Here is a 23592-nt window from a genome sequence, read left to right as displayed (position 1 = left end):
GGTCAAGTCTAAGCCTTGAGGAAGGCTACATTATTTTTCAAATCTCAACTCAAAAGGAAAAGCTGTGAATGAACCTTTGCTATCCTTAAGCTCATGAAAACACTCAGATAATATCATTTCCTAATTGAAGATCTGAAATGTAGTTGAGCAGTGACACTGTACAGACCTAACAGGGAACCAGCGAACTCTCTGCTAGGTCAAACCTCCAAGGGGGCACACAGTGCCAGAGGATTTGTAGTATCTAATATACACAGTATAATAAACATATTGAATGTATTCTTTAATATTCATTTAATATTCACTCTAATTAAACATTCATGTTGCCTTCTATGTACTAACAAAGAGAACTGTTTTAACAGATTCATCAGTAAAATAATCTGATGGTATTTCACTGTAATCTTTTACAAATCTATATAACACACGTACTTTTTAAAAAGAATAAAGAAATAATTACCAGCCTGAAAAATGACAGATTTTCTTTAAAGCTTATTAGGCCAATCATAACAACTATACTATCAAAAATATTCCATTTTTGCTGAAAATAGTTGTAAGGATCTAGAGCGATGATTTTCAAGATCATTTCTGCTGTAAAAATCAGGGTGAACACCTGGAAAGAGGAAAAAGAAATTCATCAAAAAGTCACTGAAAAAATATGTCTCTTTATGGGACTGTCCCAGTATAAATATGGGGTTATAACTCCATATTCACTCTAACACAGACCTAACTTACCTTGTCACTTACAAAAATCATTTGTTGGTAATGGCGTGGCATATGAGGGTACTCCAGAGCCATGAATAAGGTATTCACAATAATGCAAACCATGATTAAGAGATCAGCAAATGGATCCAAAATTACCAGTTTCACCTTCTCTTTGACTACTTTCCAGAATGGACAACAATTCCAAATCAGATACTTTTGAGCAAAACGTTTACATAATGAAGGGCATTTCAGTTTTGACTCTTGCAGTTCTAAATGACAAAGAGGGAAAGTGTCATACAAATAATCTTATGTGGAATCTCATAGTATGAAGAAAAGGACAGTCACAGAAAAGATTGAAAAGAAAAATCAATCTCATGTGAGCAGAATGGCATCATTGAAAACCACTGTTTCACTCATTCTACACAAACTAATTACAAGCTATTTAAAGGTCACCATCAACAAATCTCATAATTGCAGAAACAGGTGATATTACCCACCTCTTCATATGTTTATTATCCTATAGAAGGACGATAAAGGATCTGCATTAAGGAGAAATAATTTAACTGTCTCTGGAAAAACTGAAACTTGTTTTCTGTGAGTTGCATCGGTACAGTCACAGATGCAGCATGGGTTGAAAAAAAGTCCAAGATAAAATGAAGAAGGGCGTCCCCCATATCTTGGTGTCCATAGTTGAGGATAGGGTTATAAGATAAATCCAGTTGGAAGGGACCTCAGCAGATCTCTAGTGCAACCCCCTTCTCAAAGCATGGTCAGCCATGAGGTCAGAGACTGCATAACCTGTTCCTCTGTCTGTCCCTCCGGTGAAAGCTTCTCCTTACACACAGTTTGAAGCTCTCTTCTTTCGATTTACATCTCTTGTCTCATCTTCCCACTGTGCACCACTGTGAAGAGCCCGACTCCATCTTCTTGATAATGCCTTCCTACACACTGGAAGGCTGATATTAACTTCTCCTCAAAATGTTCCCTCCAGGCTGAACCAGCCCCTGACTTGGTGGCCCTCTGCTGACCTCCATGTATTTCTTGTACTGGGGGGCTGGGGGGCAAACTGGGCACAGTATGTGGTCTAGCAAGTGTTTAATAAAGGGTGATAATCACTTTTCTCCTGACTATGCTCCTTTTAATATAGTCCAGGATACTGTTAGCGATTGCTGCTGCAAGGGCATGTTGCTAGCTCATGCTCAGCTTGCTGCCCACAAGGACCCACAGGGCCTTCCCTTCAGAGCTGCTTCCCAGCCAGCCAGCTCCCAGCCTGTATGGTTGCAAGAGATACTTGCAGATATGCAGAAGTTTACATTTGTTCTGGTTGAATTTTCATAAGGTTCCCGTTGGCCCATTCCTCCACCCTAAGTCCCTCTAGATGGCAGCTCTTACCTCCAGTGTATCAAGTCGTTCCCCCCCAATTTGGTGTCATCTGCAAAATTTAAGAGCAAGCCCTCTGTTGCCTCCTCCAGGTCACTTAAGATGTGTCCTAGGATACACCCTGTGGTCCTCCACTTGTTACCTGCCTTCAGGTAGAATACAACCTGTTCAACATAAACTTGAAGCCCAATCATCCAATTTTTTTTTTTTTTTTTGTCCAGCTTGTTGTCCACTGATGCAGACCCTAACACCCTAACTTGGATGAAAAAACACTGTAGGCGACAGTGTTGAAAGCCTTGCTAAAGTCAAGGTAAATGCAAACACTGCTCTCCTCTCATCCACAAACCCCAGTCATTTTATTGTATAGGGCAATCAAGTTGGTCAGGCATGATTTACCCTTGGCTATTGCAAGTTACGGTTGCAGTTATGCAAGATACGAGAATATTAATTTTACTGAAATTTACATTTGATTGCAGCATAATTTCCCCTAGTGACTTTTAAAATAATGCTGACTGTTTGTGACATTTTGTTCTCTTAGGTCAAATTATGCAATCACCATAGGAAAAACACTAAAGAATGACTTACGCAAATTATCTGTAATAACAGTGGCTGCACTCATTAACCTCTGTCTTCGAAAAGGATCATTAATAGAGTCCACTGACAATTCATAGGACAGCAGTATCTGTCTCTTTGGTTAGAAAGACAACAGAAGATAATATAACAAGGGAATATGAAGAAATGGCAATATAAAAATTATGTCCAGCATAAGATAAATGTGCCTTTTTAAATACACATTGTAATGAAGCCTTACCTTGCTGAAAGAATATAAACCAAAACAATACAACAATATTGTGTGTTTGCCTTTGAATGCAAAGGACATTTCATCAAAACCAGTAATATATTTCAAGAAGTTGTTTCCTTCTGAAAATATTTAACAACAATAATAATGCCATTATATAAGAAGTATAGAACCATTAACAGGGGAGAAAAGGAAAAAATCATACCATCTTTCCAGTGACTGATAAAAAGAACATACAAAAGAAAAGACTGACGATCAGTTTAAATAAATTATTGGCTATTTAACTGATTATTAATAAATAATAAATATTTATTAATATTAAGAATAGTTATTTAGTTAATAAAAAATATTGGTTTTCCCAGCCATATTAAGCCTATCAAGATCTATACTAATATTGAACTGCCTAAAACTAGGAATGGGACTACTTTTGTTTTCATTAGAAGTTCCAGAATGCTAAACTCAGAGTTCCTGATGTGCACTGAAGAACAGACAGGCCAACACCTGTATCTTATGGGACACACTGAAATATTATCAAAGATTCAGTTCATGACACATTAATACCCCTCACACACACACACGTGCTTTTTAAAGACTAAGTAGACAACTGTAAAGCACAGGCTGCAAAGAACAGGTGAGACTCTGAGGTAGAGAAAAACAGAAAGAATGAAGATTCCAGTAACAGGGAGGACATAATTAGAACTATCAGCTGACAGGGAGCTACTGACTGACCACATCATAATGCACAGTACCTTAGTATCCCCTATCAGCACAACTTGATTTGTTTCATTTTCTTTTTGTGGAGAGGGTACGTAAGTAAAGATATCATAGAATCATAGAATAGTTTCGGTTGGAAGGGACCTTTAAAGTTCATCTAGTCCAACCCCCCTGCAATGAGCAGCAACATCTCCAACTAGGCGAGGTTGCTCAGAGGCCTGTCCAACCTGATCTTGAATGTTTCCAGGGAATGTTTCCAGGGCATCTACCACCTCTCTGGGCAACCTGCACCAGTGTTTCACCACCCCCAACATGAAAAAATTTCCTCCTTGTAACTAGTCTGAATCTACCCTCTTTTAGTTTAAAACCATTACCCCTTGTCCTACCAATATATCATATCACTTTCAAACTTTTACAATAATAAGATTTTTAGGGACATATTCTATAAAACTGCTATTCAGGGAATTAAACTGATATCCTTGGCCTCAGGGGTTTCATAATAATTATTTCTTTTTGTCTCTCTGGTATTTTAATGACTTGAAAAGCTAAGCAAAACTTAGCTGATAGAACTGTCATAGAATAGACATGTAAAATGAATTTATAATACAGTGCTAAAACGTTCATTTTTCTATCTGTATTTTCTCAGAATCTAAAAGACTCAATTAGACTATTCTAATAACATCCCAGTTACCAGTGCAACTTGTCCTTTCATTCCTTTCTATAACGTTTGGTGTCTCAGAGGAGAGAAACCTAGAAAAATTTGTGCACCAGCCTGACTAAAGTCCTCAGTCTTCTTGTTGAAACTCACGTCTGTTCAGAAAGCATTTAGAGTTAGTATTTTTAGAAAGGTTAAGAGCATTCATCAACACTGAACCAGTTACTGCTGCTCATCTATCTTTAGCTGAAGTAAATAACTGGTGATGAGAAGTTCTCTGACAAAATGGGATTTAAAACAGGGATATGCACTAGAGAAATAGTCCATTCAAGTTTTTATAGAACTGATAATGTCCTACCAAAAAGTTTCTATCTCATACACTTTTTCTCTCTTTGACTTAGCATCTTTAGGCTCTTTTTGTGATTAGAGTGTACATTGTTTGAAGAGCCCTCATTTGTAGCAGGGACAGTACTACTAGTAGTTGCCATAACATGAAACAAACTGCCATGCTTGTTGCAGATTATATTTATTTGTCTAAGGTAGAACTCTACATGGGAGCAGCTCATACTGCCTGGATCCTGCTCTAGGCCTTCCTGTTTTTCTTTCTTTCTTTTTTTTTTAAAAATATGAAATACCAGCATTTGTAGGACAAAGTGAGAACTGTGATGTAGGGGAGTGAGAGGAAGTGAGTGTACAGGTGGACTATGCATCTTGAAGAACCCTCATGATTGACAAATAGCTGCTTCTGCTGTCAAATGATCATCTGTATGTATGTGTAAGACAGCATAAGACTACACCCAGGGTCTCACACAGTCACGATTACCTGGAGCTGTGTCTTGGAATTCTTCATGCAGATAGCGTAGAGGCATCCATTAGCAAGCACAGCAATGTAGTTTAAACTCTGCAGAATATACTCCCGAAAAGTGGGTTCCACTTAACACTTCTCATACCACGTTCCAGTGCAATCTATTATCTGTTTCCAAAAGTTCCTAACAGAGATATTCATAACTTCACCATTCTCTGCACATAGAGAGGGGAAGGGACCTTGGGAAGGGTCTGAAAATGTTATTTCTGAAATGTAAAAATACAGATCGCTTTTGGCATCCAACCTGTGCAGATTTTGCAGCCTTGGAGAAGTAAGGTCTAGGAACTAAACCAAATATATCTCCTGGCTCAGTCATCTCCTGCAACACAGTCACAGACTTAGAAGAAAAAAATTAAATAGGGATAATCAGCCATAAGAGGTGATTTTTATACTTATAGAAGATATGACACCTGCTGTGGAAAGACTTTTTCCTCAATAGGTATAATACACCCCCATAGACTGTGACAGAGTGTTCCCTTTAAGTACAGCAGACCCAAATTAGGTCACAAAATGGCATTATATTCTTAACACGGGAGGGGAAACGTTAATGACACTCTATAAGAAGCAAATGCTATACTAAAGGAATGACAGATGGCAGTTGCCGCCAAGTGGATGATTTTGACTCCTTCAGCTCAGACACATAATTTAATATAGCTAGGATCACAGAATTCAGAAGAAATTCTGACCATGCTGACTGACAGAATGAAAACCTAATCCATTTTAGCTAGGAAGACATGTCTGATAAAAACTCTCCTACAAGGACAATTTTCAAAAGGAAAGAAGTTGGGCCATTACTCCTTTAGCTCTGCTACGGGAAAGTTTCCATTTCTATGAGATGGGGGGGAACAATTCTGATATTGTCCCAGAAGCAAGAGAGAATCTGCCACGAGATGGAACAGACTGTCATGGGGGCATCATAGAAAATATGTTAGGAGACAGAGGGGTGAGGGATAATATCAAAATGAACAGTGTATGTTTTGATGATGATTTCCAGCTCTCCACATCGAGACCCTGCTGAGTCATGGTAAATGACCACCAAAGAAATGGAAGGAAGAAACGCATCTGAGACAGTGAATGAAGACTGGTTTGAAATGCCAGCCTGCATTATCAAAGGTGTGGCTGGAAACCAGGGTTTCAGTCAAAGTGCTATTTGGACACAAACATCTCCTTTTGCACCATCTGTTTTCCCAGTGGACCCTATTTGGTCTAAGTCACAAGCCTGTACTGGAGAATGGCTGTTACTGAACTCGTATAAGGGCATTAAAAGCTTTCTTTTTAGATATTGTTGAAAATAACCTAGTAATATGGATAATTGCCTGGAATTATTTTGGATGATTCAGCTCAAGATTAAAATACCTAAATACAGGCATCTAAAAGTGGATGTCTACATAAAGCCAGAGAAAAATTAAAGTTGGGAAGGTCCTCTGGAGTCCTCCCACTCCATCACTCAAAGCAGGGCAAACTTCAGCTGTAGGGCCTTTTCCAGCTACGTTCTGAATATCTCCAAAAACGAAGATCCAAAAGTTTCTGTGGATGACCTGTTCTAATGTTTATCCTCTGCCACAGTGATTTTTAATTCCCCTTAATAACTAATCGGAATTTCCCTTGTTGCAACTTGTTTCCCTTGACTTTCTATTGTGCACCTGTAAGAAGATCTTGGATCCTTCCTCTTTACACACTCCCATTAGATATTAGTAGATAGCAGTAATGAGATTCTTCCCTTTCCCTTTTCTCCTTCAGACTGAACAAACCCAACCTCTCCACCCCTCCTCACACATCATGTGCTACAGCCCCTTAATCATCTTGGCAGCCTCCACTGGCTTTGCGTGGTATCTTAATGTAATCCTTCTACTGGAGAGCTCAAAACTTGACATAATACCCCAGATGCAGTCACACATGCACTGGTGATACTAAGTGAAGATACACACATGGACTAAGCATTGAAAAGGTAACAAATCTATACTCTACATGGATACTGGACCATGCCGAACTGAATCCAACCCTAAATATTTAGGCCAGGGAATTAGCTGTGGAAAGTTAGGTCATTAGGGAAATTCTAAAACTTACAGGATTCTATATGTTTGTTTATGCAGGACAATAGAGATGCCAACAGATCTTACCACAGTTATAAGTGCAGAGGGCTATAATGTGTCATAAGTATGCTACTGATGGCCACTTCGAACTTTCATTTCAAGTCCATATAGCACTGTCTCCCTCTGGTCCCAAAATCTAACTTTCAGATTGCTTTAAAAAACAAGTTAATCCAATACATCCAAGAAGGACAAAAAAAAAGAAGGAAAAAAAATGCAAATAAAGAAAGCTTTTCTGCTCATCAAATTGTCATATCACATGTAAGTCTAATGCATATGTGTTCTATTTTGAATACTTACAAGCTTCTTGTGGCAGTGACCAGGCTGTGAATTAAACATATGCTCCTCTCTGCCATGATCACCTAAAATTAAGCCTTGTCTTAAAATAGGTTTTTCTTTCTTCATCTTTTTTTCTTTTGAATTTTTCAAATCAGCAACTGCAATTTCAGGTCTGACATGTAAGGCCTTATTACCCTCTCCAGCAGCCAACAGCTGTAAAAGAAACAGCAAAAAAGTTGGTCTATTAATACAAGGCAAATGGACTAGCATCATATACAGTTTAATTATTATGCTATCCCGAATGCTTTGAGGTAATAATTCTTACCTTTCAAATATTAAACTACTATAAAAAGATAGGAGTACAAAATGATATTCACAATACTGAAAGATAAAGCAGGGTTACTTATCAGCTACTATAATTAAAGTTTGTCCTTGCTACTTTAGATATTGTATTTTGTATCTGAATTACAGAACATTAAGGTGTATCCTTTTACTCTCCTTTTCTTGCTTTGGAAAGGACCTTGAGCCCAAAGACAACAGAAGACTAAGGGCTCAAACTAAATCCTAAAATGTTAAACCTTTCTTAACTACTAATCCTGTTGAAAGAAAAATAGAAGGAAGAAAAGCCGAAGTAAAGCTTGGCAAGCTGGAATTTCAGACAGAGAAACATTACAGGCCTGTTGACAGCTGTAGAGGAGGAATTTGGTAAACCGGTGATGCCTTTCATTTAACAATGAAATCAGATAGTTGCTAGAGAATATTTGTATGTCCTCTTACAAGTCTGACTTTTCTGATTGTTAGCAGTAAATCAGAGGTATCTTTTATAAAAAGTTAGAAGATAAAATATGTCTTACTAGAATTTTCAATCTATCTTGCTGCCTCAGCTCAGAGCTTCACTTCTCAGGAATAAAATAAAAAAAATAAGGTGATCCCTGGTCCCCTACACGCCAAGGAATGAATGAATCTAGGCGACGCTGTGCCAAGAGGAAACACTGCAGAAATCTGATGTGTGTCTATTAGCTCTCCAAACTAACAGCAAAGAAACTAGTGCAGTCTCTGGATGTCCTTCTACACTAATATGGAACTAATGGCACCAGCCTGGCCAAAGATTATTCCTGTTCTTGTCAACTGGTAGACCTTCTGCATGCAATCACTCAAAAAGAGGCATGACACACTTTAAATAGCTGAGCACAGTGGCTCTCAGAAAGCTTACATTTTTAATCAATCCTCAAATCTATCAGCGTCAAAACTTCCAATCTCAGGAAACTGTAGAAATGACAACTTTTCTTATGGATGCAAATTTATCCACTCCCACTTCCTTCATCAGACTACAAAGTAATAGCAAGAAGGAATATCCAGAGAAAGGAATTTTTGTACACAGCAATAGTGGTAGGGTGCAAGAACGCGGCAAACGACAGAGCGCAGGCCCTTACGCAATACCACAAAAGCTATATACGTGCCAGCAAGCCATTCCTATACAGTGTCAGGTCTGCAAATCTTAAAACTTGATATGATTTAACTTGGACTCATGCTGTTTGTTTGTATCACAGAAATGTTTATATATATTTAAATATATGTATACATACACATGTGTATTTATAAAGAGAAAGAGAAATGAAGTGTGAGAAAGTATTGTAAGAAGCACATGTTTAATTAAAAACCTTATTTCTCTAACTCACAAACAGAAGAAAACAAAAGGAACCACATATTAAGTATTATATATAATAATTTACAAACCCGTTCTTTCTCTAGAATTTCTTGGGCATCCTGAAGGAGTTTTTCCTTTGCCTGTGTTTCAGCAAGAGTAGCTCTATTTTGCTCTTCATATGCCATAGTTACTACAGCCAAGATCAGATTGAAGAGGTAAAATGAGCATAAAAAGATGACCCCCAGAAAAAATAAAATGTAATTCTTTCCAGATGTACGGATAATCTGTGAGGAAAAGGTAAAGACTGTAATAAATTCTTAACAAACTAACATTTACAACAGAATTTCAAACTAACTTTAAACAATTTATTTTTCTATGCAATACAAAAGGTCAACATACTGCACTGTTTTCTTTAAACAACAGTAGGATCTACCTCTGGCCTATGTTACAGAGAACGTCTAGAAATACATCCAGTCAGGAGTTCCCCTGGCCTTCAAGTAAATAAATTTAAGCTCTTAAAAACTTCTCTGTGATCATACAATGTTTTCTCTTAATGTAACAGGCCATCAAACTTTCATAATGATGCCATGTACTGCAGAGAAGAATTAACAAAATTCATTCTTAAAATTAAATGAAATATCTCCCAGCAAATCAGGCAAATGATCATCAGAGTTTAAGTTATGAGAAGACAACTTCAGCTGTAAAGAGATATACAGGTGACTACAGAAGAAATTAATAAAACTCAGTAATAAGGATGAAAGCTAGGATTACCTAAACAATCACGAAAGATGTTATAATTAGTGAATCAGAGGCAATATTTAGACTGATTGCTTATTCTTACATTTTTTTAAGTGGCAGCAGAGGAGATGGTTCAAAATGAAGCTCTGAGACATTAAAACCTAAAAACCACATGACCTCCAAATACCAAAAAGACGACATATCCATTTTAAAAAAATCTCAGTTAATAAAGGTTGCTGGAAAAAAAGTTAAAGTGGACCATATGAAAGCTACAGAACACAGCAGAGGATAATTTCCTTCTAGCAAAGGCACAACATAGATGTAAGGGATCCAGAGAGTTCTCTACATGCAATTTTTGTATCATTTTTCTCAAACACCAGAATTTAAAAGTTACATTCAACTCTCTGAATCAAAACATAAAGGCTCCAATTTTTTTAGTACCAGTTGTCAAAAATTATCTGCAATGTAAGTGTATATGTTGAGCCAAAAGGTTTGGTGAGGAGTCAGGACTTAAACGGAAGAGAAACAGGCAGTGAGCTCACTAGCCAGATCTACTATATACCCCAATCCTTTGGTAGTTACATATTAACATTTAGCTATTAATCACTGACCCAAGTGTGTTCTCCAACAAAACTATGAGCATTCACAGCAGGATTGCTCCCATCCAATGTCACTTGCAGAGGGTGTTACAACTTAGTCACTTGAAGATACGTCCTTAATATTTATGTTGATTTTAAAAGAAATTTGGTATCAGTAATGTTAAAACAGGTGCAGATTTTTCTAGTGGACAAAAAACTCTAAACTGCGTGTCTGAAGCCATTCTAGCAGGTAATAAAAGTACCTACTTGTCTGTAAAGACGCTCCCAGTAATCCTGTGTCATCAGACGGAATAAAGAAAGGAAGGCCCAGCCAAAATGATCAAAACTTGTATAACCAAAGTCAGGATTCTTCCCAAGCTTCTTGCAGCTATAGTTTTCTGGGCACTCTTTGCTAACCACAAAAGAAATGTTAAACAATACTTACTTGCAGCATTAGATTGTACCTGAAAGCATCCAGTACAGAACATCCAACATTTTGTTCAGTTTATCTGAAAGTCCATTTCATTATTCCCCAATATAATTCTGCCAGAAGGGCCGATAATATTGGACAATCCTAGAAAGCCACTTGTCCGCTCAAAGAAACTAGGCAGAAACTCTAGTTCTGTCTAGTTTCTGACTAGACAGAAACTCTCCACTGATGTAGGATGCATTCAAACAAATACATAGAGAGGGAAAAAAAATGGAAATATGTTTACTTTTAAATAATTCACCAAGATGAGGAGAGCTTAGTAATATCTCACAACTCTTACTGATATGTTCCCCTCCTCATTTATATTATTCTACATTACCATTATATTACCAGTGGTTAGCAACAAAGCACATATGTAATTGCTTGCATCCTAATACCTTTCTTCATCTTTTTTCTGATGTGAAATACCTGGTTTTTAATTTAATAATGCACACACACACATTCCACCCCCTGAAAAATCATCACCATTCCTTTAGGCCAAAAATAAAACCACAGTACATCTGGAGGAAAAAATAAGAAAGTACTAAAACTGTTTGTTCACTTACTTAGGATCTGAACTGAACCCACAGAGCAATATTTCAGAAGATTTATTCATTCTGGAGCAGATATCTAATAAAAAAAATATCAAGGAATCATAAAATCAGAAGTTGTCAGTTCCTACAGCACTCTGACAGTAAACCATACATTACTGCACTTTAATAAACAGCCTGATGGACCAAATTTCTGTGAAAGATTCCTTTAACAACACAGGGCATATAGGGCTGTTTCTCAGCAGATCTGTCCCTATGGCAATTTAAAAAAAAAACCAAAAAAAAACCCCAAAACTATCAACTGCATAACTCACAATGTAAGATTTTATTTGATCTCCTGTAAAAATAAGAATGTCTGCAAGAAGTAGGCAAAATCCCAGAACAATATAGCTGAAGTGATGGAAAAAATCATTCTCTGTGCAGTATCCCTAAAATTAGGATCCCCGTGCAATGTGCATAGGTAAAGAAGCAAATGTTTATAGAAAACTCAGTCTCTTCTATCCCACAGACTGCTAATCTTTCTTCAAATCCCACGTTCACTAATCTCTCATTCTGTTGTCCCAGAGACTTCATATTACTACTTGTGCAAATGGAAGGGCATACCTTCTTGTGAGAAATACATGCAACTAATTAATATCTCTGTGAAAAACCAAGACATACATAGGAAGATACACAGATTATGTAAAAGGAGAAAAGAATAAAATTACCTTCACCATTTGGTACATATATCTTGGCATCCTGACATAATGTGTCATTGTATGTAGTATTACTGAGGACACATTTGGATGTTAAATTGCCCATAAAAAGCTGGAGGCCTATTAGAGCAAATATACTCAAGCAAAAAACAGTCAAGATCAACACATCAGTAAGTTTCTTAACAGATTCAATAAGTGAATTTACGATGACTTTCAGACCTAGAAAAATAAGATTCAATAATAAGCAAAATGAGAAGAGGAATGCAGTAGCGTTCCCACATGACAACATACAACAGTTGCAAGTGTGTTAAAAACAATCAGTGTAAATGGTTTTCTAACTTCAGAGCATTAAAAGAGGTAAAATAAAGCATAGTATGAATGAGTAAACTATCTTTACTTAAATTTCCTAATCATAACTTATTTGGCTTTTACTTCCTTCTAACGCTAATTTTGCTAACTTGAAAATTCTGAATTAAGATGGCATCTAAGCAAACTCTTAGGAGCTTTAATGAATATGGGCAGATTCCTGTGCTTGATTCACATTAACCCAGTACTTCACATTGTGCCAAATACACATTATAATAAAGGATAGCTTCTGCTGACCTCAGGGAATTCTGTCTTAGAAGATAATGCCTTACAGATGTCACCAGTTTAAAAGTAAAAGAACATTTATGACACCGGGAAGGGAACAAACATATGTTGGGGACAACCCAGCTGGAAAGCAGCATGGCAGAAGAGGATCTGGGGGTCCTGGCAGACACCAAGTTGAACATGAGCCAGCAGTGTGCCCTTGCAGCAAAGGCGGCAAACGATATCATGGGCTGCATTAGGCAAAGCATGGCCAGCAGGTCGAGGGAGGTGATCCTTCCCCTCTGCTCAGCACTGGTGAGGCCACACCTGGAGTCCTACATCCAGTTCTGGGCTCCCCAGTACGGGAGAGACATGGACATACTGGAGACAGTCCAGCAAAGGGCCACAAAGACGATGAAGGGACTGGAGCACCTCTCCCATGAGGAAAGGCTGAGAGAGCTGGGACGGTTCAGGCTGGAGAAGAGAAGGCTCAAGGGGGATCTCATAGAATCATAGAATCGTTTAGGTTGGAAAAGACCTTTAAGATCATCCAGTCCAACCATTAACCTACACTACCAAGTCTATTCTAAGCCAATCAAGGGTAGACTAGACTAAACCATGTCCCCAGGTGCCACATCTACCTGTTTTTTGAACACTTCCAGGGATGGGGACTCCACCACCTCTCTGGGCAGCCTGTTCCAATTCTTCACCACCCTTTCCGTAAAGAAATTTTTCCTAATTTCCAACCTAAACCTCCCCTGGCGCAGCTTAAGCACATTTCCTCTCGTCCTATCGCTAACTACATGGGAGAAGATACCAATGCCCACCTCACTACAACCTCCTTTCAGGTAGTTGTAGAGAGCGATAAGGTCTCCCCTCAGCCTCCTCTTCTCCAGGCTAAACAACCCCAGCTCCCTCAGCCGCTCCTCATAAGGCCTGTGCTCCAGACCCTTCACCAGCCTTGTTGCCCTTCTCTGGACACGCTCCAGCACCTCAATGTCCTTCTTGTAGTGAGGGGCCCAAAACTGGACACAGTATTCCAGGTGCGGCCTCACCAGCGCCGAGTAGAGGGGGACAATCACCTCCTTGCTCCTGCTGGCCACACTATTCCTGACACAAGCCAGGATGCTGTTGGCTTTCTTGGCCACCTGGGCACACTGCTGGCTCATGTTCAGCCGGCTGTCTACTAACACCCCCAGGTCCTTTTCAGCCAGGCAGCTTTCCAGCCACTCTTCCCCAAGCCTGTAGCGTTGTTGTGACCGAAGTGCAGGACCTGGCACTTGGCCTTGTTAAACCTCATACAGTTGGCCTCGGCCCATCGATCCAGCCTGTCCAGGTCCCTCTGCAGGGCCATCCTACCCTCCAGCAGATCGACACTCCCACCCAGTTTGGTGTCGTCTGCAAACTTACTGAGGGTGCACTCAATCCCCTCATCCAAATCATCGATAAAGAGATTAAACAAGGCTGGCCCCAAAACAGAGCCCTGGGGAACACCGCTCGTGACCGGCCGCCAACTGGACTTAACTCCATTTACCACAACTCTCTGGGCTCGGCCACCCAACCAGGTTTTTACCCAGCGAAGACTATGCCCGTCCAAGCCATGAGCTGCCAGCTTCCCCAGGAGAATACTATGGGAGATGGTGTCAAAAGCTTTGCTAAAGTCCAGGTAAATGACATCCACAGCCCTTCCATCATCCACCAGGTGGGTCACCAGGTCATAAAAGGAGATCAGGTTGGTCAAGCAGGACCTGCCTTTCATGAACCCATGCTGGCTGGTCCTGATCCCCTGGTTGACCTGCACTTGCCTGTTGAGTTCACTCAATAGGAACCTCTCCATAATCTTTCCCGGCACTGAGGTCAGGCTGACAGGCCTGTAGTTCCCCGGGTCCTCCTTCCGGCCCTTTTTGTAGATGGGCATCACATTGGCAAGCCTCCAGTCATCAGGGACCTCCCCTGTTAACCAGGACTGTTGATAGATGATGGAAGTGGCTTGGCAAGCTCCTCTGCCAGCTCCCTCAGTACTCTTGGGTGGATCCCAGCTGGCCCCATAGACTTGTGAGCATCCAGGTGGCGTAGCAGGTCATTAACTGCTTCCTCCTGGACTATGAGGGCTCCATTCTGGTCCCCATCCCTATCCTCTAGCTCAAGGGCCTGAGTACCCTGGGGATGACCGGTCTGGCTGTTAAACACAGAGGCAAAGAAGGCGTTAAGTACCTCAGCCTTTTCCTTGTCCTCGGTGACAATGTTCCCCCCCACATCCAGCAAAGGATGGAGATCCTCCTTGGCTCTCCTTTTATTGCTGATGTACTTATAAAAGCATTTTTTATTATCTTCTACAGCATTGGCCAGGTTGAGTTCTAGCTGGGCTTTTGCTTTTCTAATTTCCTCCCTGCAGGACCTAACAAGATCCCTGTACTCCTCCTGAGTTGCCCGCCCCTTCTTCCAAAGGCGGTAGACTCTCCTTTTTTCCCTGAGTCCCCACAAAAGCTCCCTATTCAGCCAGGCCGGTCGTTTTCCCCGCCGGTTGGTCTTAGGGCACACGGGGACAGCCCAACGGCACACGGGGACAGCCAATGTATAGAAACACCTGAAGGGAGGGTGCAAAGAGGATGGAGCCAGGCTCTTTTCACTGGTGCCCAGTGACAGGACCAGAGGCCATGGGCACAAATTGAAACACAGAAGGTTCCCTCTGAACAGCAGGAAACACTCTTCTACTGTGAGGGTGCCTGAGCACTGGCCCAGGCTGCCCAGGGAGGCTGTGGAATCTCAATCCTTGGAGATATTCAAAAGCTGTCTAGCCATGGGCCTGGGCAACCAGCTCTAGGTAGCCCTGCTTGAGCAGAGGGGCTGGACCAGATGATGTCCAGAGGTCCATTCCAACCTCAACCACCGTTCGATTCTTCGAAAATGTGTTGTATATGAACTGAAGACCAATATTCTGGCAGAATAACTGAATTTGAAATATGACATAGGCAGAGAGTGATATCCAGGATTCTTCTAGAAGCCTTTCATAAGAAAAAAGTAAAATTACATTTAATCTCTGTTCTCCATGGTGAATATGAAAGGAAAAGTATTGATGGGTGGCTTTGATGTTAAAAATTAAACACATCCTATGTCTAATGCCTGTTATAATTCCATAGCAAAATCAAAAATATATTTGTAATTACATAGAAACGGTGAAGTTAATATATACTATGACAATGGGATATATAGTCATTTATAGATTTTCAAATCAGTTCTTGCAGTTAGATTCTGAAATCCGCACTTTGGTATCCTAATTAGTGGCACAACTTACAAAAATATCGAATATCTGGACAGCATATGTAAAACACTGTTGATGAAAATCTTATGCTCAATCCAGATAGTGGCTGTGGTCAGTAAACAAACAGACAAAAAACTCTGAAATATTGTTAAGTCAGCATTCTGGGAAATAAACCATAGAAGATTAAGCTAATGAAGTATAACATGAAACCAGAAATATGGTGGTATAGCCATCATTATATTAAGACAACATATTGAATAGGGTGTGCTGCTCAGGAAAGACAGCAAAGTAAAAAGTCAAAGGCACTGGGCTAACTAAAACTGAACATTAGTGATGGGATAGAAAAAGCAGAAAATACAAAAATTTGCCTGCATCAAAATCATTTTGAGGAAAGATGATAAAAAATACTCCGTTAGGATGCTGCTGAGAGTTGCTACAGACTGCAAAACAGTCACACCTTGGGATCGTGTTAACTGTCACAAAGAGTGACCAGAAAACTGAAGACAAGAACAGGAGAGGAATTAGAAATAGCATACTGCTGAAGCAGAGAGAAAATTAGTAAGACATGTTGTTCCTTACCTGGTATTACCGAAATAGCTTTCAAAGTCCTCAGTACTCTGAAAGTTCGAAGAGCTGAAACCTTGCCCACAATTTTACACATAGTAACATACCTATAAAATTAAACCACCATATAACTGAATGACAAAGATTTAGCTTTTCAGAGCATATGCATATTGAGCACACAGTAATTAATAAGTTACAGAAAATAAATAGGTCAAATATGTCCTAAGGTAGATGTCTAAACTTAGGAATCTAAGTCCGTTTCCAGGTATTGATACAAAACAATAACTTTTGAATAGTGCCTCTGAAAAGAAACTGTGGATTTGGATGCTTAACTTTTGAAGTGTTTATCCATCAAAATGTCAAATAAATATAAAACCCTCTCATACAGAGGCTAATCTGATTTAGATCACATGAAAGTATATGTTGCAGCTATCTCAAAACTACACAATACATATTTTAGGGGAAGGGAGTTGAGCAAAACTAGGTTTACAAATACGTTAATCCCGTACTGCATGGCTGTCTTTCTAACGTTTACTTAACAGTCAGCTAAGAACTTGAGTATTGAAACTAGTTTCAATTTAACTGTTTCAACAATTGGACAAATTCAGAAAATGAGGATTTTAAGAGTTGCGTATTCTACACAGTACTTTAACAGGTTACCCCATATTTTACAAGACTTCTTTCATGTCAGAATGGACATGAATTGTGACTTATCTTATGACAAGGTCATAACTGGTAACAGAATTCCTTAAAATAAAAAGTCTCAATAACAGAATCTGAGAAACATTGGTTGGAAAGGACCTCTGGAGGTGATCTAGGCAACCTCCTACTCAAAGCATGACTTTTGTCAGCAATAGATCAGAGCACTAATGCTTTGCCTACACTGTAAAATTAAATAATTCTCAGGTACCCTAAGTAATAACCACACTTGAGTTAACTGTTGAGTTAATTTCCAAATACTTTTATTTGTTGCATCACAGGAGCCAAAAAACCAGAGGGAGAGACTGTATCGCAAACTGCTTATATCTGCTTGAACAGAAATGAATTAGGAGTACAGGTAGGGAAGTGGGATTATAAAATGAAATTGTTCCTACAGCTGTTGGACTACTTGATAGTTACTGATGATTAACAATGTGTAAGCTCCTTAATGGCTTACAGATTACGCACAACAATACTTTGTTCATATACATATATATGTGTGTGATGACATCCAAGTACATAACCTATTATTTACAAACAAGGAAAATCCAGTCAGGGATATGACAGTTGATGGCAGCTTTGCTACAGAGCCCATGAGAAGGTGGAGTTTAAGACCCCAAGAGACGTTGTTGAATCTCCATGCTTAGAGAAACTCTGAACTTGACTGGACAAGGTCCTGAGCAACCTAATCTAAATTAGTCCTGCTTTTAGCATGGAACTGGACCACATGATCTCCAGGGGTCCCTTCCAATCTAAATTACTCCACACCTCTAATAAATTAGAACAAGACAACTGAAAACTATTCAGAAATGCTAAATGACAGAGATTTGCTTTGAAAGCTCTGGGACTGGGCATGAGTGAATCTGGTCACTGCTGCAAGTAAGACTGTTTTGCTTTTGAGATTAACATTCTCTATTTGAGATACAAATTCTGACTTGGTTTATTCCTCATTTCTTGTCTACCTAGCTAGTTGGTTTTGATATAAGTTTAAAATTGACCACAGCAGTGATCGATCTGGCTTATTACCCTGTCTTCAAGAATGACCCCCAACTGATGCTTACAGGGGAGTTTAGAATCAAGGCAGTGATGCTTCGTAGACTTAATTCTTCCAGCAAATTTATAGCTCAGGGACTTCCTGAACAAGACATAATATCTTTGTGTTAAAAATAACCCTTAATGTGTTTTCATGCAGGATTTTGTCCAGAAGCCTCCTGAATGCAACTAGGTTTTTTTCACTCAAAATCTCCTATGGGAATATGACTACATGTAGTGTGAAAAACTACTCCTTTTTTTTTATTCTGCCACCTGATAACTTCATTTGGTGCCTTTAGCTCTTGTTGTAGGATAAAAAAATAAATTATTTATTCTCTTTTTGGCTCTGTACCACAGACTTCAACCATGTTCCTGCTCTGTATTTTTTTCATGAGAGTTCTACTCTATTTAGTTTCTTATTATGCAGAATACAAGGTACACAACTTCTCTGCATCTTTTTTAATTCTGTCATCTTTTGAGATGTCAGGAGCAAAACTACATCTAGTCCTGAAGAAAAATACAGGCCACACAGTGAAATTACTATGTGTTCTGCTTCCTTCTTTATTTCTTACCTATAATGTCCTCATTTTCTATTTCCTTCTCTGACCATGATTGCACACTGGAGTGGTGTTTTCACAAGATTGTCTATTTTAATGCCAACATCGTCTTCCCAACAAGTGAAAGCTATTTCAGAGCCCATAACTGTGTACGTAAAGCTAGGTCTGTTTTTCCTTGAGTATCACTTTACATTCTTGGGATTTCATCTGCTATTTATCACCGTGTCATTCAACACCTTGTGACCCACTTTAGATCGGCTGGGATAGAGTTAATTTTCTTCCTAACAGCAGGCATAGTGCTGTGTTTTGGATTTAGTAGGAGAAGAATGTTGATAACAGGCTGATGTTTTTAGTTGTTGCTGAGTACTGCTTATGCTAGTCAAGGACTTTTTCAGCTTCCCATGCTCTGCCAGGCGCACAAGAAACTGGGAGGGGGCACAGCCAGAATAGTTGATCCAAACTGACCAAAGGGCTATTCCATACCATATGACGTCATGCTCAGTATATAAACTGGGGGGGGTTGGCCGGGGAGCAGCGATCGCTGCTCGGGAACTGTCTGGGTATCGGTCGGCGGGTGGTGAGCAATTGCATTGTGCATCACTTGCTTCATGTATCATTATTATTATTATCATTATTATACTGTTACTATTAGCATTACTATTTTACTTTATTTCAATTATTAAACTGTTCTTATCTCAGCCCAGGAGTGTTTCTCACTCTTACTCCTCCAATTCTCTCCCCCATCCCATCGGGGTAGGGGGAGCGAGCGAGCGGCTGCGTGGTGCTTAGTTGCTGGCTGGGGCTAAACCACGACAGTCCTTTTTGGCGCCCAACGTGGGGCACGAGATAACAACAGATTAATCAGAGTGTATTAAGGAGTCTGTTAACAGTTGCCGGTCACGATATTAGTTCTTCTGATCTGCACCATGTTCTTTTTTTTGCAGCACGCGTTAAAGCTTGCTGTCAGTTTGTGTAGTGTGCTGTGCTCTGCAGTGATTCATGATCTTTTGCTTGGGAGGCTCCTTATCAAAACCCTGACCTTGAGCATTCTTTGGTATTTGGGTTTCATACAGAAGTCACTACTGTACTTCGGGTACTACCTCATAGAGAGAGTTAGCAATTATACTTCTTACTCTGAGAGGCTTGTTGTGGAGGAAATACAGAATGGCACCTTTGCTGCTTTCTTCTATGATGTTTCCTCCTTCATTACAACAACTTTCCTGTATCTTGAACACCCCTGGGCAGTTAAGATACTTCTATTGATAATTCTTGGGAATGTTGTTTCCATTTTGATAAAGGTCAGTAAGCAGTTTAAAAATACCATCCAGAGATCTACCCCAAGGCTGGATAGTTATGAGTGGCAGGGTGTGTGGGATCGTATGCGCAAGTACCTAGGGCAGTGGGGACCTCCAGTGTTTTGGAACTTCACCCCTGAACAAGTGCAGAATCCTGAAGAATTAGTAAAGTATTTGGAAGAAGTATGTTGTCACCCTGGTAGCTCCAGAGAGACACAAATCATTGCAACATGCTGGGGACTGGCCCATGCCTATCGAGCCGTGGTCAACGCTAATCAGTACCCTCAAAAGAAAGAGAAGGTCTCTGGATCTGATGACAAAACAACAAGCACTGTGGCTACTCAAACCCCCACTACAGGCCCTGCGGCTACTCCAACCCCCACTACAGGCCTTGCAGCTACTCAAACCCCTGCCCCAGGCACTGTGGCTACTCCAGCCACAGCCATGAGCACTGCGGCTACTCAAACCCCAGTGACAGACACTGTGGCTAAACCAGAGAACCAACCTGCGCCGGTATCAGTTGCCCCTATACAGAAGAAAAAATACACGAGGAAATCAGTTCGTTTAGTAAGGGATGAAGATGAACCAGGGCCATCACGAGAACCAGAGGAGGAAGAACCCATAAATGAGATGGTGACCACCCGATCCCTATCCCTGAGTGAGCTGCGAGATATGCGAAAAGATTTTGGTCGTCATCCAGGCGAGCACATCATCACCTGGCTGCTCCGATGCTGGGATAACGGGGCCAGTAGCCTGGATTTAGAGGGTAGGGAAGCCAAGCAGCTGGGATCCCTTTCCAGGGAAGGGGGCATTGACAAAGCAATTGGAAAAGGGGCAAAACCGCTCAGCCTCTGGAGGCGACTTCTGTCAAGCGTGAAGGAAAGGTATCCCTTCAAGGAGGATGTTTTATACCGCCCAAGCAAATGGACCACCGTAGAGAAAGGTATCCAGTACCTGAGGGAATTAGGCGTGCTGGAGGTGATTTACAGTGACCTGAATGATGAGCGGTTAACCAAAGACCCAGATGAAGTCAGGTGCACACAATCCATGTGGCGGAAGGTGGTACGGAGCGCACCAGCATCGTATTCCAACTCGTTGGCAATACTAGCCTGGAAAGACGACGAGGCACCAACGGTGGATGAAGTGGCTAGACAACTCCGGGACTACGAAGAAAAGCTCTCTTCCTCCCTACGGGCCTGTGTCTCGGCTGTGGAAAAACTGTCTGAAAAAATATGCCAGGAGTTCCAACAACTCAGAGAGGATCTGTCCTACTCCCCACCTGCACGGACCAGTGTCTCAGCCATTAGGAGTCAACGTCCCTATGCTCAAGAGAGAGGATATAGAGGATACACACCACGGGGCACCCTGTGGTTTTACCTGCGTGATTATGGAGAGGACATGAGAAAGTGGGATGGAAAACCCACCTCAACCTTAGAGGCACGGGTGCGTGAATTGCAAGGAAAAACTATTAGAAAAGGCGGTTCTCCCAGGAAAATTGCAGCTCCAGTTTCCAGTGAGCAGTTCCCGAGACAGAGTAAGAGGGCTAATTTTACTTCCGACCTTGATCAGGGAACTTTTGATTCACATTTACAGGAAGTGAACAACGAATACTGTGACCAGTGTTAGAGGGGCCCTGCCTCCAGCCAGGTGGAGGAAAGGGACAACCGGGTTTACTGGACTGTGTGGATTCGATGGCCTGGAACGTCAGACCCACAGGAGTATAAGGCTCTAGTGGACACTGGTGCACAGTGCACGCTAATGCCATCAAACTATAGAGGGGCAGAACCCATTTGTATTTCTGGAGTGACAGGGGGATCCCAACAGCTAACTGTACTGGAAGCTGAAGTGAGCCTAACTGGGAATGAGTGGCAAAAGCACCCCATTGTGACTGGCCCAGATGCTCCGTGCATCCTTGGCATAGACTACCTCAGGAGAGGGTATTTCAAGGACCCAAAAGGGTACCGGTGGGCTTTTGGTATAGCTGCTTTGGAGACAGAGGAAATTAAACAGTTGTCCACCTTGCCCGGTCTCTCAGAGGACCCTTCAATTGTAGGGTTGCTGAAGGTTGAGGAACAACAGGTGCCGATTGCTACCACAACTGTGCACAGGCGGCAATATCGCACCAACCGAGACTCCCTGATTCCCATCCATAACCTGATTCGTCGACTGGAGAGCCAGGGAGTGATCAGCAAGACTCGCTCACCCTTTAACAGTCCCATATGGCCAGTGCGAAAGTCTAATGGGGAGTGGAGACTAACAGTGGACTATCGTGGCCTGAACGAAGTTACACCGCCGCTGAGTGCTGCCGTGCCAGACATGCTAGAACTTCAATATGAACTGGAGTCAAAGGCAGCTAAGTGGTATGCCACAATTGATATTGCTAATGCATTTTTCTCCATCCCTTTGGCAGCAGAGTGCAGACCCCAGTTTGCTTTTACCTGGAGGGGTGTTCAGTACACCTGGAACCGACTGCCCCAGGGGTGGAAGCACAGCCCCACCATTTGCCATGGACTGATCCAGACAGCACTGGAACAGGGTGAAGCTCCAGAACATCTGCAGTACATTGATGACATCATTGTGTGGGGCAATACAGCAGAAGAAGTTTTTGAGAAGGGAAAGAAAATAGTCCAAATCCTTCTGAAGGCTGGTTTTGCCATAAAACAGAGTAAGGTCAAGGGGCCTGCACAGGAGATCCAGTTTTTAGGAATAAAATGGCAAGATGGACGTCGTCAGATCCCAATGGATGTGATCAACAAAATAACAGCTATGTCCCCACCAACTAGCAAAAAGGAAACACAAGCTTTCTTAGGCGTTGTGGGGTTTTGGAGAATGCATATTCCAAATTACAGCCAGATCGTAAGCCCTCTCTATCAAGTGACCCGGAAGAAGAATGAATTCAAATGGGGCCCTGAGCAACAACAAGCCTTTGAACAAATTAAACGTGAGATAGTTCATGCAGTAGCCCTTGGGCCAGTCCGGGCAGGGCAGGATATTAAAAATGTGCTCTACACCGCAGCCGGGGAGAATGGCCCTACCTGGAGCCTCTGGCAGAAAGCACCAGGGGAGACTCGAGGTCGACCCCTAGGGTTTTGGAGTCGGGGATACAGAGGATCCGAAGCCCGCTACACTCCAACTGAGAAAGAGATACTGGCAGCATATGAAGGGGTTCGAGCTGCTTCAGAAGTGGTTGGTACTGAAGCACAGCTCCTGCTGGCACCCCGACTGCCGGTGTTGGGCTGGATGTTCAAAGGGAGGGTCCCCTCTACACATCATGCAACTGATGCTACATGGAGTAAGTGGGTTGCATTGATCACACAACGGGCTCGAATAGGAAACCCCAGTCGCCCAGGAATCCTGGAAGTGATCATGGACTGGCCAGAAGGAAAAAACATTAGAATATCACCAGAGAAGGAGGTGACACGTGCTGAAGAGGCCCCACTGTATAATAAATTG

The 23592-nt window shown here is 41.2% G+C and overlaps 1 protein-coding gene across 1 annotated transcript in view; it reads right to left on the bottom strand.

The window, feature by feature from the left end:
- LOC104026710 (sodium channel protein type 5 subunit alpha) overlaps positions 1 to 23592 on the bottom strand; it is a 55427-nt gene that overhangs the window by 24668 nt on the left and 7167 nt on the right. Inside the window, 9 exon segments of the mRNA XM_075706553.1 lie at positions 455 to 607; positions 730 to 968; positions 2665 to 2767; positions 7503 to 7694; positions 9219 to 9413; positions 10713 to 10857; positions 11481 to 11544; positions 12173 to 12379; positions 16572 to 16663. Of these exon segments, the coding sequence (XP_075562668.1) occupies positions 455 to 607; positions 730 to 968; positions 2665 to 2767; positions 7503 to 7694; positions 9219 to 9413; positions 10713 to 10857; positions 11481 to 11544; positions 12173 to 12379; positions 16572 to 16663 (1390 nt within the window).

This window comes from Pelecanus crispus, chromosome 2 (genome assembly GCF_030463565.1).
Source record: "Pelecanus crispus isolate bPelCri1 chromosome 2, bPelCri1.pri, whole genome shotgun sequence".
Taxonomy (NCBI): Eukaryota; Metazoa; Chordata; class Aves; order Pelecaniformes; family Pelecanidae; genus Pelecanus; species Pelecanus crispus.
Note: the sequence above shows the minus strand (reverse complement) of the source record. Positions and strands in the feature narration are given on the sequence as shown.